Source organism: Pteropus medius, unplaced genomic scaffold, assembly GCF_902729225.1.
Source record: "Pteropus medius unplaced genomic scaffold, Ma_sr-lr_union100, whole genome shotgun sequence".
In the NCBI taxonomy this organism is placed as follows: Eukaryota; Metazoa; Chordata; class Mammalia; order Chiroptera; family Pteropodidae; genus Pteropus; species Pteropus medius.
The window spans coordinates 5,236,344-5,252,944 of record NW_024340698.1 but is presented as its reverse complement, the minus strand read 5'-3'; the positions used below and the strand labels follow the sequence as shown (position 1 = coordinate 5,252,944).

General features: G+C 39.1%; 1 protein-coding gene across 1 annotated transcript in view; it reads right to left on the bottom strand.

The window, feature by feature from the left end:
* Positions 1-7,358: 7,358 nt before the first annotated feature.
* Positions 7,359-16,601, bottom strand: part of ARHGEF6 (Rac/Cdc42 guanine nucleotide exchange factor 6) — a 108,949-nt gene continuing 99,706 nt past the window's right edge. Inside the window, 2 exon segments of the mRNA XM_039875697.1 lie at positions 7,359-8,374; positions 9,252-9,306. Of these exon segments, the coding sequence (XP_039731631.1) occupies positions 8,234-8,374; positions 9,252-9,306 (196 nt within the window). The 3' untranslated portion in view covers positions 7,359-8,233.

The following is a 16,601-nucleotide window of genomic DNA, read 5'->3' as shown; positions in this document are numbered from 1 at the left end:
CTTAACATTAGAGTAAACCTGTAGGTAGCAATGACTCTTACTTAGTTTCATTCTCAAAATTGATTAACCATTAAAGGCTTGAGGTTGCCAGATTTTACAGTAGGCTTGAGCAGTTTTATATATAGAATATTTAGGAAGATTTCTTTTAAAAATCTATGGTCACTGATTCCAAATCTGAAGGATGTGAGCATACAAACCTACCCCTTCCATACCATAATCCTCTGAGTAATGCCAATCGGCAATTCAGCAACTCTCAAGAAAACTAAATATTGAATTATTTTCCATTCTGCATTCTTGAAGTTCCACTGAGTTATAGTTCACATTTTTCTGCTAATGTAACTCCAATAAACTCTAATAATTTTTTGGTCACAAACTAGCCCTATCTTGGGTACCTCTCTGACCATAAACTTCTTTGGAGTCCAATGTGCAACCTTTAACACATCTTACATTTCATTCACATTTCCTGTTACTAGGAGTGAAAAGATTTTTTAATTCATCCACCTACCCATCCAACACTGAGTAAATTTATAGGTTCTCTGCTAGGCATGAGGTTAATATGATCCAGTCCCTGCCTTTAAGTAGCTTACAGTCTTTTGCATAACAGGTGTGCAAACATTTAAAGCCCAGTGTCAATGCTGCAGCAGGGTTCCTGGTGTTACAGGGAACACACAGGAAGAATGTGTAACTAGAAAAGCAGGGGAAGGTTGGTGTCAGGAAAGGCTTTCCAGGAGAGGCACAGACTGAGACTTGAAGGATGTTGAGGGGAGGAAGGGCCATAGAAAAGAAAGTAGTCCCAAAGGTAGAAAGCAGAACATGAGAAAGCATAGATGTGAAAATTGATAAAGGGTTCAGGGGAGTGAGCAGGAGGAGTCAGCTCACAAAGGGTTTGTGTAATAACAAATCTTTGTGTATAGGCCAAATAGCACATGCCCAATCTAGGAAGTGGCTTTGTGCTCATGTGGCAGAGATAAACTGCCCTTCAGCATGCTTTCCCATAGGGGCTTGCTCCACAGCATCTTGTACTACAGTGTGTCTGAGGTGGCTTACAATACAAGTGATGAGAAAGGTGGTGAGGAAGCTGGATCACACACTGGACCCCGCAGGCTTTGAGGTTGCAGAAAGCTTAGAACCCCAGTTGACTTCTGCTATTGGCACCAAGGCAAATTTTAGCAGTTTTCCCATACAAATAGCAGAGGCATGAAATTATGTGGAACATTTGCTCATTCGACATTTACTAAGGACTATGAACTTGACCCTATATCAAGCCCTCAATTTACATGGATAAAAGGAGTCAATCCATCTTTTTAAGGTACTTAACATTTAGTATGAAAAAAGACACAAGCAAATTAAGTGCAATGTGATGACTGGGCAATGGGGCTGTTGGATTCCCTGGGGAGCTTGAGCCAACTTAAAAAAAAAGTATTAAGTTCCAATCAAGATGGCGAAGTAGGTAAATGCTGTGCTGGCCTTCTCTCACAACCACATCAAAATTACAACTAAACTACAGAACAACCATCAATGAGAATCATCTGAAGTCTAGTTGAACAGAAGTCCTATAACTAAGGCTATACAGAAGAAGGCACACTGAGACTGGTAGGAGGGGTGGAGACAAAAATGGGCTGGCCCCACATTCACATATGGCAGTGGAGAATTGGGAGGCCATTTTTATATTTTCTATGTCTTTGTTAAAGTTCTCATTGAATTCATCTACTCTTCCCTTAGGTTCATTGAGCATCCTTATAACCAGTGTTTTGAACTTTGCATCTGGTAGATTGCTTGTTTCCACTTTGTTTAGTTTTTTTTCTAGAGTTTTGTTCCGCTCTTTCATGTGGGACATGTTTCTTTGTCTCCCCATTTCTGCTGCCTCCCTATGTTTCTTTCTATGTATTACATAGGGCTCCTAAGTCTCCCAGTCTTAGTATAGTGGTTTTACGTAGTAGGTGTCCTGTGGGGTCCAGTGGCACAGTCTTCCCTGGTCACCTGAGCAAGATGTTCAAGATCTGTCCCTTGTGTCAGTCGTATGTGCCTTCCTGATATAGTTGAGACTTGATTGCTGTTTGCACTTTGATAATAGGGATTGACCCTTGGGCTGATTGGTTGTGAGGACTGGCTGGTGAGGGGCTAACTTTATGCAGCAGGATTCACTTTAGCAGGGCTCTAGAGCCTGCTCAGTCTTTCCATTGGGTGCGTCCACCTCAGATGTGGCCCTGGGTGGTCCTCCAGCTATGTTGTTGGCCAAAGCTGGCCACTGGGTATGCAGAGCCAAGAGCCTCCTGGGAGGGGTCCAGCTGCAGGCCAAGTTCAGCTGTAGCCTGTGCACTTCCAGAGCCACTTGGTAAGAGTCACCACCAGATAGCTGCCCCCGTGTTGGACCCAGGTGCCACGAGAGGCCAAGCCAGAAACCAAGGTTGGCTACCACTAGTGCCAGGCTTGGTGCTGCTCAGCAAGAGGTATGGGACATGCCGAGGCTAGATGCTGCTTCTTTTGACTTTGTGAGCCTTTGAGAAATTTTAGGAAAGTCCACAGTATGAGCCAAGACAGGCCATTTGTATGGAATAATCCACTGGAGTAAGCTTGGGTCAGCCCACAAGTTAGGAGAGGTAGTCTCAGGAAATCACCTGGGCAGAGTGACCTATTATCCAGGTTGATGGAGATTCAGATATAGCAGCTGCCCATGCTGGCATACCAGGATGGGGAGGGCTCAACCAAGGAACAATGGATACTGCCAGCACCTCTGTCGGGGAGAAAACAGCCCCTCCAGCCCTTACCCTGAAGCCTGAAAACTCAGTGTCTCAACTGAGTGCCTTTCAAACTGATGCCCCAGCACTGGAACTCAGAGTAAGTGAGTCCATCAGTCATTAAGTGCAAGTGTGGGACCTTTATGAGGAATGTCTGTGACTCCCGCAACCCTCTGTCTCACTCAGCCACAATCTCTGCTGGTTTTCACATCTAGAGGTTGTGGGGACTTCTCTTCCTGGCATTGGCATTCTGGGCTGTGGAGCCCACTGTGGGGCCGGGATCCCTTGCTCCTCGGGGTGGGGAGGGGGCTCTGCAGCCATAATAAGCCTCTTGATTCCAGAACGCCACATACAGTTGTGAGACTGGCCTGTTTCTCATCTCTGCCCCTCCTACCAGCCTTGAGGTGACCTTTTATATATGTCCCCAGTTGCAGGACTTCTGTTGAACCAGACAGTCCCCAGTGATGGTTGCTCTGTAGTTTTGTTATAATTTTGGTGTGGTTGCGAGAGGAGGCGTGCACAGCATCTACCTTCTACGCCATATTGGCTAGTCTCTGTCAATGTTTTCTAATTCATTACTGCGCTTATTTTGGTGCTCATAATTCCCCTTATTTGGCCAGTGGGGCCTCTTAAATTTGGTACTTGTGTCCTTATAACATGTCTCTATTGTTTTTTTGAGCATTCTATTCCTTTCTGGCACAACAGGATGTTATAAGCTCATCTCTTACCTTCCTTGCCTTAGCCACAGTATCAGCCATTTCTCCAAGCAGCCCTGATTTCTTTCAGTGCAGAGTATAGTGTTTAGAAACCATGTTCTGGGCACTAGCTGTGTTCATTGCTATTAGGGTGTCACTGCTCCTAAGAAATTTATATATATATAAATTTCATGAGCTCAACCATGTAAAACACTTAGTACGGTGCCTAACACACAGAGGTGCAATTATATATATATGCTATCAGACTTAGCAAATAAAAATTAAGGACACGCAGTTACATTTTAACTTTAGGCAAACATTGAAAACAGTATAAATATAGCCCATGCAATATTTGTGGCATGATCTATAACAAAATATTATTTGCTGTATAGCTAAAATTCAAATCTAACTGGGCATCTTGCATTTCCTCCGATAATCCTAATACACACAAATATACATACTACATATATGTAAATGTATGCATACACATGCATAGACATATATGTACATACATTTTAAAAATCATCAGTTTACATAACTGCTTAAGCTGACTCTAAATGGAAAGAATTCACTAGATGGACAAGGATGGGAAAGGGATTCTAGGCAGGGCAAACAGCATATCATAGGACTTAAGAGAAATTCAAAGAGATCGAATTTTACTAAGTTTGGTGAGAAGTTGCAAGAGATTAAATTTTTAAACAGATGAATGACATAATCAAGTCTTTTAGATAATCATTCTACTGGCCCCAAAGAGGCCATAATAGAGATAATACAGAGGCAGGAGATTAGTCCAAGGGAGAGGTGACAAATGCTAAAAATAGACAATGGTTATGAGGATGGCAAGAAATTCAGGGGATACAAGATTTAAAAATGGTAAGACTTGATGACTAGACTTATAAAGGGTTAATGTATAAATTTATGCAGTGTTGAGTAGGGGGATCTGGAATGAAGGAAAATGCCTGTTTTTCTGGTTGGGGCAACTAATAGACTGGGACACTGTTCACTGGGATGGGAAACATTGGAGAAGCAGATTCAGGAATAGAAACAAGGAGTCCAATTTGGGACATGTTTAGTTTGAGGTGTTGTTGGACATCCAAGTTGAAATATCCAGAAGGTAGTTTGCATCCATGGGTCTGGAGCTCACAAGAAAGTTCAGGATGGAAAAATATGGACATGAGAGTCATCTGCATTTTGATAAATGAAGTTATTGCAGTAGACAAGTTTATCCAGGAAGAGCCTATAAAAATGAAGAGAAGAAGAAAAGAGCGTTGAGGATCAGCAATGTTCAGGGATAGACGAATGAGGCAGATCCAACAAAGGAGACTGAGAGGTAGTCAGAAAAGTTAAGATCATGAAATCCAAGGAAGGAGAGATATATACAAAGGAGGCAAGGGTCAAATACTGCAGAAGTCAAGATAGATATTGAAAAGTGTTTCCTAGATTTTTTTAATTTGCAGAGGAAGAAATGTGGTAGAAAGAGCATGGATCCAAGTGCCAGACAGACCAGGGTTTCAAATCCCAACTCCACAAATACTAGCATATTGTTTGACATCTGTGCCTCTGTTCATTTGTAATATGGGGATAACAATAATGAATACCTCATAGAGTTGTGGGGATTACATGAGCTCGACCATGTAAAACTTAGTACGGGGCCTAACACAGGAGGTGCAAAGTTATATCTATTGCTTCAGAGTACAAAACATAAACCACTGAACATATTTCAAATAGAAAAGTAATATGAGGTACCTACAAAATCATTGGCTACAGAAGTGGAAGTCAGGGGCCTATCATTGGACTAATGGCTTCAAGGTCATATCACTGCAGTCGTGGTCCATATCTAGTTTAGGAAGCTGTTGCTGCTGCTACCATCAGCACTACTGCCACTACAGTTTCTCATCTACAAAGTTGTGAGTACAGAAGCCACAAACATATCCTTGGAACTACCTGCTAGACATCAAGCCCCAGGAAATTATTTTCTACCTAACTTAAGCCTTCCAAATATTGTGCAAAGGCATCTCATTGCTAGAACTAAAAATGTATCAGAATCCACATTGTATCCAGAACCCTAGCTGCAAAGGAGTCTGGAATGTGGTTTTTTTTTGCCTTCCAGGAGGAAACACAATGAGGATAAGAACGGATGCTGAGTAGCAATAGATAATATCCAGATTATCTATCTTGAGGTGGAACAAATATATTCTTCCTGACTGCTGATACCAGCATTAGAACTGTAGTCAAAAAGGATATTAGTGATTGAAAAAATCGTGCAAACTATAAAGCGGGATGGGGCAAGACTAAAGGTCAAAGGATAAGCTTGAACAGGAAAATATATCTCTTTCTCTAGTATTGGAAGGAAAATGGTGAGAAGAGATACAGACAGTTTATAGGCTGGGGCCAGAAGGAGAGGGGTAGAGAAGTTAAGGAAGGTCTGTCTCATGGCATATATTATCTGTGTAAAGTGTGGAGCAAATATCATCTTCATTGAGTGAAAAACGTCAAAGCTGTCAAGGGGGTGAGAGTGGAGAGTAATGAGGGAAATAGGAAAGGAAGCTGATACAGCATGAGAAATCTTTCTGCATACTAGCTAGCAAAAAAAAAACCACAGGACTTATTTTATAAAGCATTGTTATTCTCATTTATTGAAAATGTCTATTTTAAAAGTCCTCCAAATAAAAACAAGTTAGAAAATTTGAGCTTGTGTAAGAAGGGCATGACAGAAGAGAAACTGAAAGGCCTCTAAAGGCAGCAGTTTAATTACAGAGTAACAGGAACCCATTTATTTATAGAGTATTGTAAACAACATAACTAAGGAGACACTGCTCTCAGGTTAACATGGCTTCATTTCCTTTATATTACTGTTTAGTGTATGGGCGTGGACACCACTCTGCACAAGCTTCATTACCCAGAGTACCGAGGGCCTCTCATCAGAAGAGCTAAGTCCCCAAAACATGCATATGTACATGTCACTTTAAAATAAAGACTTTTCAATATTTTAAGCTATATCTTATCAACTAAAATATTCTGTAATCACAAACATGTTTCCTATGAATATAGTATGCACATCTATTTCAAGCCATTGACTAACCACCGACAGGACAGATACTAAGATCTGTGTTGTTTTCAATTTTTAGGTGAAAGATGGCATATCTAAACTGCTGTGCTTAAACAGAATGACAGCCAATTCCTAGAAATCTCCTTCACTCTTAGCTTCCCATGACAGTCATGTGTGGTTGGCTGATTTGGACTGCAGGAATAGTCCATTTCCTGTGGATGGTGTAATTTCTGCTGTGCAGCAAGCAGTCAACAGCCCCGTACCATGTAGCTACAGGAATTTGAGACCCCCAGTACTAGAAAGAAAAAGGGCTTGGCAAGTTGGAGGTTTCAAACTTCAAGTTTGATTTCTAAACAACATTCGTAAAACCCACATTTATAGGCACTCATTAAATGTATCTGGAAAACAACTTTGATTAGTCCATTGGCCCTCTGCTCTCTTTCCAGTTCATCTTGAACACCTGGACAAATTTCACCAATTTGGGAGAGAGAACCTTGGGCTGACTTTTGATTATATGAAATTTGGATGTGTGCTGCCCTTCTGTGACCATCATCTAAACCTGGTTCATCACAGTTTTAATTTCTGAGATACTGGCAAAGGCGATGATTTGATTTGATGAGCAACTTGAATAAACCAATTTCAAAGAATCGGCTTCACTAGTAACCAACACACAGCTACTAGAGTAGCCTTTTCTTCCCAGATATGCAAAGAAGTCTTACTCAAAGAGGCTGATGAATATTACAGCTTCTCACAGCATATATGGGAGAGCATTAAAGTGAGTTAAAGCTATCTACTAGGGCACAATATTTCCTCAATGAAAGATTGTTTTAAAAAAGATGAGAGAAGTCGTAATTTGAATATACAATGTAAGTAAAGTAACTGCTCACAGTCTATATTTTTAAAAAGTAAGCAAAGCATACATATACTAGTTTAAACACCACTTGGTATGGTTGGCCAAAAGCACTGGGGAGATATTAAACTTACACATGAGGCAGAAGGCTAGGGGAAAATCATATCATGTACTGGGGTAGAGATGGTCAACTCTGCTGCTGAAGTGTGGACTATCTAGTGCAACTTGCTAATGGATTTGGTGTTGGCATGGATGACCAGAACTTCTGACCCACAGAGTTAAAATGTAAACCAACACAAGGTAAATAGGGGCATTACTGTTTTCTTGGTCTTATAGACAGCAGAGGGCAGTAATTAAAAAAAGTGTACATTGAGGAGTGGCACATGATGGTTCAGGGAAGGGCAACTGGATCATTGGGCAAATGTGTTCATCTTTCACCCTATTCTAGCCATAGCTCAAAAAGTTTTGCTTTCAGTAAATTAAGTACTGGGGGGCTTCCAGGTATAGGAAAGCATTGGGGGAAAAGTCAAGTTCACCTTTAATAAGCCATGGCCAGCTGCTTTGGGATAGTAGCCAGCCCCAAAAGAGTAATGGTTGTTAAAGAGGCACTATGAATTGAAGGCCATCTGAAGACCACTTAAGTCATTTGCCTACATTAGCTTTCTTTTTGTTATTGAATGGAAAAGATGCTAAGGAGACTTTTACTACCACTTTTTGCCTTTACCCCTATTGAAAAAATGTAACCAACCAACCAACAATGAGCATTCAAGCAAACAGAGGGGAAAGGGGCTGACTCAAATACAAAATAAAAACCAGAGAGGTGAGCAAACTGAGCCAAACCATTCAGCTGGACATTTCAAGATATGCTGATGGCACACTCTACCCAGCTGCACAGTAATGGTTATGGAAGAATGGAGGTCTTGCTACTGGACTCAGCCCGAATGCACTCATCAGTTTGCTTCAACAGCCTCCGGACCAGCTTTTCTAGGTCCCTTCTTGATTTCAATTCTTCTTCCAAGCATTGCTTCATTCTTTTATTCTCCTATGATGGGAAAAGACTTGTTGATTACCAAACAAATTGACTCCTTCTCAGAGCTCTTCTTGCTCATCCTCTTGGTGGCCTTTACCACTCACTACACTTTCTTTCTTCAAACTCCTCCCTCTTAACTTCTAAGACAAGGCAGCCACTTGATTCTCCTATCTCTCTCTAACCAATCCTTCTTTCTTGAAATACAGACATTCTCTAAAGCTCCAGTCCTGGTCTCTGCTAATTCAACACTCTTTTCACTTAGTGTCTGTTCTCTTTCAACTCAAGTATCTCTTAAGGGGCCTCCCAAATCTCTCTGATACTGACCTCATCTCATATCATGAGCGCTAGGTCCACAGCCCCCAATGCCAACTTGGTATTTACACTTAGATGTGTTACAAGTACCTCAAACTCATTATGTCCCAAAGTGAACTCAGTGTCTCCATCCCCAAACTTCTCTTCCTTCTGTGGTTGCTGAGCTCCATAAAGAGCACCACCACATCATACTAGATACCCAGGTAAGAAGCTTCATCTTCAATCCCCTGGCTCTTTTTTAATCCCAACATCACATCATCATTTTCCACAGGCTCTAACTCTGTGACGTGTCTTCTTTTAAATTTGTTTTCCTTTTCCATATCCTCAGTGGTACTGCCTCAGATTAGGATTTCATCATGTCTCACCCTGCTTTATAACAATTTCCTAAGTTATCTTCAAGTCTCTGGTCTCTCTCCCCTCCAATCCATCCTTTACCCTGACACCAGGTACAGTCAGTCCTCAAACACAAGGAAGAGTGTACATCATGGAGCACTGGATCACATCTGCAGAGGAGCCCACAAATCATGATTTATAATTCTGGTTATGATCTGAAAAAGAGACTTTTATATTTCATTACCTGTTTTAGTTCTTTGACCTCATCCTTCAAGGCATAAACAGTGTCAACGAGGCTCCTAGAATATAAAGTCCAGAGATTAATAGCTGGCCTAAAATGCTGTTAAGTATCGTTAAGTAAAGATCCTGAAAAACAGTGATTTTCTAGCTGATCAGAAAGAGGGCTCCCACTGCCTATAAGTGTGTCTTATATTCCTTTATTGTATAATTAACCACCACCACCACCACTACCTACCACACCACCCCCCCCCGTGTTAATGCAAATACCCGCGTTATTGCACATTTATCTCCTTTACCATTCACTTCTCAGCTTGGTTGGTCCCAAAAAAAAAAAAGAGACTAGGGCTCATCATCAGATTTTGATTTCTTTCTTTGGGGCAGGAATGAACATCGCCTAACATATAATGAGAGGTGTCACAGGGCTCTGTCTTACAATATCTGTGCTTTGACATTGCCTGCCCTTCTCACCTATCTGAACCTACATGACATAAAGCCAGGGGCATTATTCCTGGAAGATCCCACATATTCCAGAAAAAAGATAAAATGCTCTGGCTGAGTTGTAGAGCAGTCATTTCCTTTCAAGCTCTTTCCCTGGACAAGGACTTTGGAAATTTGGGTTCCAAGTCTGATCCTAGCATTTACCAGACCCTGGGTAACCAGTTTCCTTATCATCCTCTCTTAGTCTTACTTTCCTCACATACAAAATGTGGATAATACCACATTCCCTAAAAATCTTACAAAGTTGTTGTGGGGAATAATATAGCTATATTAATAATAGGCCCTCTCCCTACCCAGCCTACAGACAGAAGTGAGCCTCAGGTCCAAGTCTCCATCAACCAAGCAAACACTGCTTACCCCACCGTGGTGAATCCCTGAGACTCAGCCCTTACCCAACTCACACATTGGCCTGAACCTCTTTCAGCAGCTGTTCCACACAAGTGGCCTGCACTGCATACTTTCCTAAAATCTATCAAAGGTCCACATACTCCAAATAAGCAGTAGCTGAACTTGGCATGTTCTGTACTGCTTGCTAAGTGGCCCCAAGCCTTGCACTAGTGGTAACTAGCCTCAGATCACCGCTTAGCATCTCTGAGGCACCTTCAAGCTTAGCACAGGAAGCTGCCAACTACAGATCACTTTGTAGCTCCTACCAGGTGCCCCTGGGCTGGGCACAGACAGCAGCTGATCTTGGCCTGCACCAGAGCCCCTTCCAAGAGGCCCTAGAACCAATGCACTCAGTAACCAGCTTTGGATCACTCCAGAGCACCACCTGATTAGCTCTACAAACAAAAAGCCCAAAGGGTGGACTTGGCAGGCAGAAGAGTTCTACTAAAACAAATCCCATTCTATGAAATCAGCCACTGTACAATAGCTCATCAGCTGTAGTCATGGACAGTCAGCCTGAGGGTCAATCACACTCACTGATGTGCTAAAAGCAATCAAAGCTCAGCTATAACAGGAGGGTCCACACCAGGAATACCTCTGGAGCACCTGGCTCAGGTGACCAGGGAGACTGCACCATTGGCCCCCACAGGACCCCTACTACATAAGGCCAACCCGCTAAGGCTGGGAGATTTATCAGATCAACATAATATATAGAAACAACACAGGGAGGCAGCCAAATGAAAAGACAAAGAAATATGTCCCAAATGAAAGAAGAGGACAAAACGCCAGAAAAATAACTAAACAAAATAGAAATAAGCAATCGACCAGATATAGAGTTCAAAATGCTGGTTATAAGAATGCTCAATGAACTTAGGGGAAGAGTAGATAAACTCAGTGAGAATTTACACAAAGAAGCCATAGAAAACAACCAGTCAGAAATGAAGAATACAATAATTGCAATGAAGAATACATTAGAGAAAATAAACAGTAGATTAGATGAAGTAGGGGAGAGATTCAGTGATTTGGAAGAGAAGATAGCAGAAAACACCCAATCAGAACAGCAAAAAGAAGAATCAAAAAATAAGGAGCGTTTAAGGGATTTCTGGGACAATATCAACTGTAACAACATTTGAATCATGAGGGTACCAGAAGGAAAAGAGAGAGAACAAGGGATTGGAAATCTATTTAAAGAAATAAGGACTGAAGAAATGGAAAGATTTCATGTTCTTGGATTGGAAGAATCAACATAGTTAAAATGACCATATTACTGAAAGCATTCTACAGATTTAATGCAATCCTCATCAAAATCTCATTGGCATTTCAAAAAAAAAATAGAACAAAGAATCATCAGATTTGTATGAAAGCACGAAAGACCCTAAATTGTAAAAACCATCCTGAGAAAAAAGAACAAGGCTGGAGGCATCACTCTGGCCAACTTCAAATTATACTACAATGCAACAGTAATCAAAACAGCCTGATGATATTGGCAGGAAAACAGACACATGGGCCAGTGGAACAGAATCAAGAGTCCAGAAGTAATTTGACAAAAAAGCCAAAAACATACAGTGTAGAAAGGAAAGCCTCTTTAATAAATGGTGCTGGGAAAACTGGAAAGCCATCTGCAAAAGAATGAAACTAGACTGCTGTCTATCACCACACACCAAAACTAACTCAAAATGGATTAAGGACCTGAATATAATACCTAAAACAATAAAATGCATAGAAGAAAACATAGGAACTAAACTCAAGGACCTTGGACTGAAAGAAGTTTTTATTAATTTGACCTCAAAAGCAAGGGAAGTAAAAGCTAAAATAAATGAATGCGACTACATCAAACTAAAAAGCTTTCACTCAACAAAAGTGACAACCATCCAAATGGGAAAATATATTGGCAAGCAACACCTCCAATAAGGGCCTAATATCAAAAATATACAAAGAACTCATACAACTCAATAACAACAAAAAAACAAATGATCCAATCAAAAAATGGGCAGAGGATCTGAGCAGACACTTCCCCATAGAGGACATACAAATGGTCAACAAATATTTGAAAGATGATCAACACCACTAGCTATTAGGGAAATGCAAATCAAAACCACAATGAGATACTATCTCACACCTGTTAGAACGGCTATAATCAACAGGACAAGCAATAACAAATGTTGGAGAAGATGTGGAGAAATAGGAACCCTCATACACTGCTGGTGGGACTGCAAATTGGTACAGCCACAATGGAAAACAGTATGGCGGTTCCTCAAAAAACTAAGAATTGATATACCATATGATCCAGCAATGCCTCTGCTCGGTATTTACCCCAAAGACTTGAAAACTCATATCCGAAAAGATATTTGCACATTGATATTCATAGCAGCATTATTCACAGTGGCTAGGACATGGAAGCAACCGAAGTGCCCTACAATAGATGATTGGCTAAAGAAGCTGTGGTACATATATACAATGAGATATTACTCAGCCATAAGAAGAGATGAAATACTTCCATTTGCAACAACATGGATGGACCTCAAGATAATCATGCTAAGTGAAATATGCCAGACAGAAAAAGTTGAAAATCACATGATATCACTTATATGTGGGATAGAAACCTAAAAGCAACAAATGAGCAGGATAAACAGAGACTCATGGACATGGACTATAGACTAGTGGTTACTAGTGGTTACCAGAGGTCTATAGAGTAGTAGTTACTACTCTATAGTGGGGTAGGGGAGGAGGGGGGAGGTAGATAAAAAGGGAAAGAAATATAGGGAGGTAGTAGAGGCCAAGGGGTAAAGGGGATCAAATATATGGTAGCTGAAGGAAGCTGGACTTTAGGTGGTGAACACACAATAGAATACACAGATGTTAAATGATAATGTACATCTGAAAATTATATGATTATATTAACCAATGTTACCCCAATAAACTTAATAAAAAAAAAAAGACATAAGGACTGAAAACTTCCTTCCCTAATCTGGTGAAGGAAATAGACATATAGGCCCAGGAAACACAGAGAGTCCCAAACAAGATGAACTCGAAAGGCCCACAGCAAGACATGTCATAATTAAAATGCCAAAGGTTAAATACAGAGAATCTTAAAAGCAGCAAGAGAAAAGCAGTTATTTACTTACAAGAGAGATCCCCTATCTGTCAGCTGATTTCTCAGCAGAAATTTTGTAGCCCAGAAAGGATTGGCACAAAATGTTCAAAGTGATGAAAAGAAAGGATCTACAACCAAGATTACTCCACCCAGGAAAGCTATCATTTAGAATTGAAGGACAGATAAAGAGTTTCCCAACAATAAAAAAAGAAAGCCAAAGGAAATCATCACTACCAAACCAGTATTACAAGAAGTGTTAAACTTATTTAAGAAGAAAAAATAAATAAAAGTAAAAATATAAACAATAGAATAGTAATAACTACATACCTATCAATCATTATTTTAAATAAAAATGGATTAAATGCTTCAATCAAAAGACACAGGGTGACTGAATGGATAAGAAAACAAGACTCATACATATGCTGCCTAAAATAAGCCTACTTCAGGTCAAAAGACATACACAGACTGAAAATAAAGGGATAGAAAAAGATATTTCATGCAAATGAAAACAAAGGCAAAACAAAAACAAAAACAAAAACCCTGGGATAGTAATACTGATATCAGACAAAATGAATTTTAAAACAAAGACTATAACAAGAGACAAAAAAAGACATTTATTTCATAAAGATAAAGGGATCAATCCAGCAAGAGGATATACTCTTTGTAAATATTTATGCACCCATTGTAAGAACGTCTATATATATAAAGCAAATATTGATGGACATGAAAGGAGAGATTGATAGTAATACAGTTATAGAAGGGGAACTTAACACACCATTAATATCAATGGATAGGTCATCCAGATGAAAAATCAACTGGAAAACAGCAGCTTTAAATGACACATTAGATCAAATAAATTTAATAAATATTTTTAGAACATTTCACCCAAAGCAGGAGAATATACATTTTTTTCAAGTGCACATGGAACATTTTCCAGGAGAGACTACATGTTAGGCCACAAAACAAGTCTCAATAAGTTTAAGAAGACAAAAATCATAACAAGTATCTTCTCTGATTACAATGGTATGAAACTAGAAATTAATTACAAGAAGAGAACTGAAAAACACAGGAACACATGGAGGTTAAATAACATGCTTCTAAAAATTGAATGGTTTAACAACAAGATCAGGGGAGAAATCAAGATACCTTGACAAAAATGAAAATGAAAACACAACAACTCAAAATCCATGGGACACAGTGAAAGACCTTAAGAAACAAGAAAATTCTCAAGTAAAAAATCTAAACTTAGCTTTTTTGTCAGCTGGCCATGAAGATAGCAGACATTCAGACCAAGAGTGTTTACCAAAAGCAGCAGACCATCTTCCAAAATAAGAGGGTCCTACTTTCATGGGCCAGCCTCCCGGTATCTGTGCCACTACTAGAGGAAGGGATTGTCCCTGGGAGTTGAAAGGGTTGACAACAAAGATGGGTTTTTTTTTCATCCTCTGGAGTATGTGGATGGGAATGGGGGCTAAATCCTGCCTCCTGCCTTCATCTCTTGGTGAAGACAACTTGTATTAATGATGCAGCACCTCTCAAAAATAAAATTTAATCTTACAACTAACAGAACTAGTATAAAGAGAGCAAATAAAGTCCAAAGTGAGTGGAAGGAAGGAAATAATAAAAATCAGAGCAAAAATAAATGAAATAGAGTCTAAAAAAATAGTACAAAAGATCACTAAAAACAAGAGCTAGTTCCTTTGAAAAGCTAAAAGAACAAACAAAAATGATAAACCTTCCACCAAACTCAACAAGAAAAACAGATAAATAAAATTAGTGACAATTGACATCATGGAAATACAAAGGATTATAAGAAAATTCTACAAACACTTATACGCCAACAAAGTGAATACCCTGCAAGAAATGGATAAATTCCTAAAAGCTTACAATATTCCAAGACTGAATCATGAAGAAACAGAAATTCTGAACAGACCAATAACTACGAACATAATCAAGTCATTAATCAAAAAAAAAAAAAAAACAATTCCTAACAAACAAAAGTCCTGAGTGGATGGCTTCACAGGAGAATTTTACCAAACATTCAAAAAAGAATTAACACCTATTGTTCTCAAAATATTTCAAAAAATTCAAGAGGAGGGAAGACTCTCAAGCTCACTTTACAGGGCCACCATTACCCTGATTCCCAAACAAGACAGAGATATTCAAAAAGGAAATTACAGGGCAATATTCCTAATGAACATAGATGCAAAATTCCTCAACGAAATTATTAGCAGACCAAATTCAGCAATATATTAAAAAGATCATACACCATGATCAAGTGAGATTTATTCCTGATCTGCAAATCAATTAACATGACACACCATGTAAACAAAATGAAGGATACAAATCATATGATATCAATAGATACAGAAAAAGCATTTGACAAAATCAGCATATATTTACGATAAAAATCTTCAGCAAAATAGGAATGGAGGGAACATATTTCAACATAATAAAGACCATATATGACAAAAACAGCTAATATCATACTTAATGAGGAAAGGTTAAAGCATTTTCCTTAAGATCAAGAACAAGACAAGGATGTTTACTTTTACCACTTTTATTCAACATAATATTGGAAGACCTAACCACAGCAATCAAACAAAAAGAAATGAACAGCATCCAAATTGGAAAGGAAGAAGTAAAACTGTCATTATTTGCAGATAACATGATACTATATAAAGAGAACCCTAAAGATTCCACAAAAACCTATTAGAACTGATAAATAAACTCAGTAAAGTAGCAGGATACAAAATTAATATTCAGAAATCAGTTGCATTTTTGTACCCCAATAATGAACTATCAGAAAGAAATTAAAAAAACAATCTCATTCATAATTGCATCAAGAAAAAACCTAGGAATAAACTTAACTAAGGAGGTAAAAAACCTGTACTCAGAAATTAATAAGACATTGAAAAAAGGAATTAAAGAAGATACAAATAAATGGAAGCATATACCATGCTCACGGATAGAATTAACATCGTTAAATGGCCATACAACCCAAAACAATCTATAGATTCAATGCAATCCATATCAAAATACCAATGTCAGTTTTCAGATACCTAGAACAAATAATCCTAAAATTTATATAGAACCATAAAGATCCTGAATAGCCATGGCAATTTTGAGAAAGAAGAATGAAGTTGGAGGTATCATACTACCTGATATAAAACTGTACTACAAAGCTATAGTAATCAAGATAGAATGGTACTGGCATAGAAAGAGATACACAGATCAGTGGAAGAGAATAGAGAGCCCAGAAATAAATCCATGCCTATATAGTCAATTAATCTATGATAAAGGAAGCAAAAATATGTCATGGGGTAAAGACAGCATATTTAATAAATGGTGGTGGGAAAACTGAACAGATACATG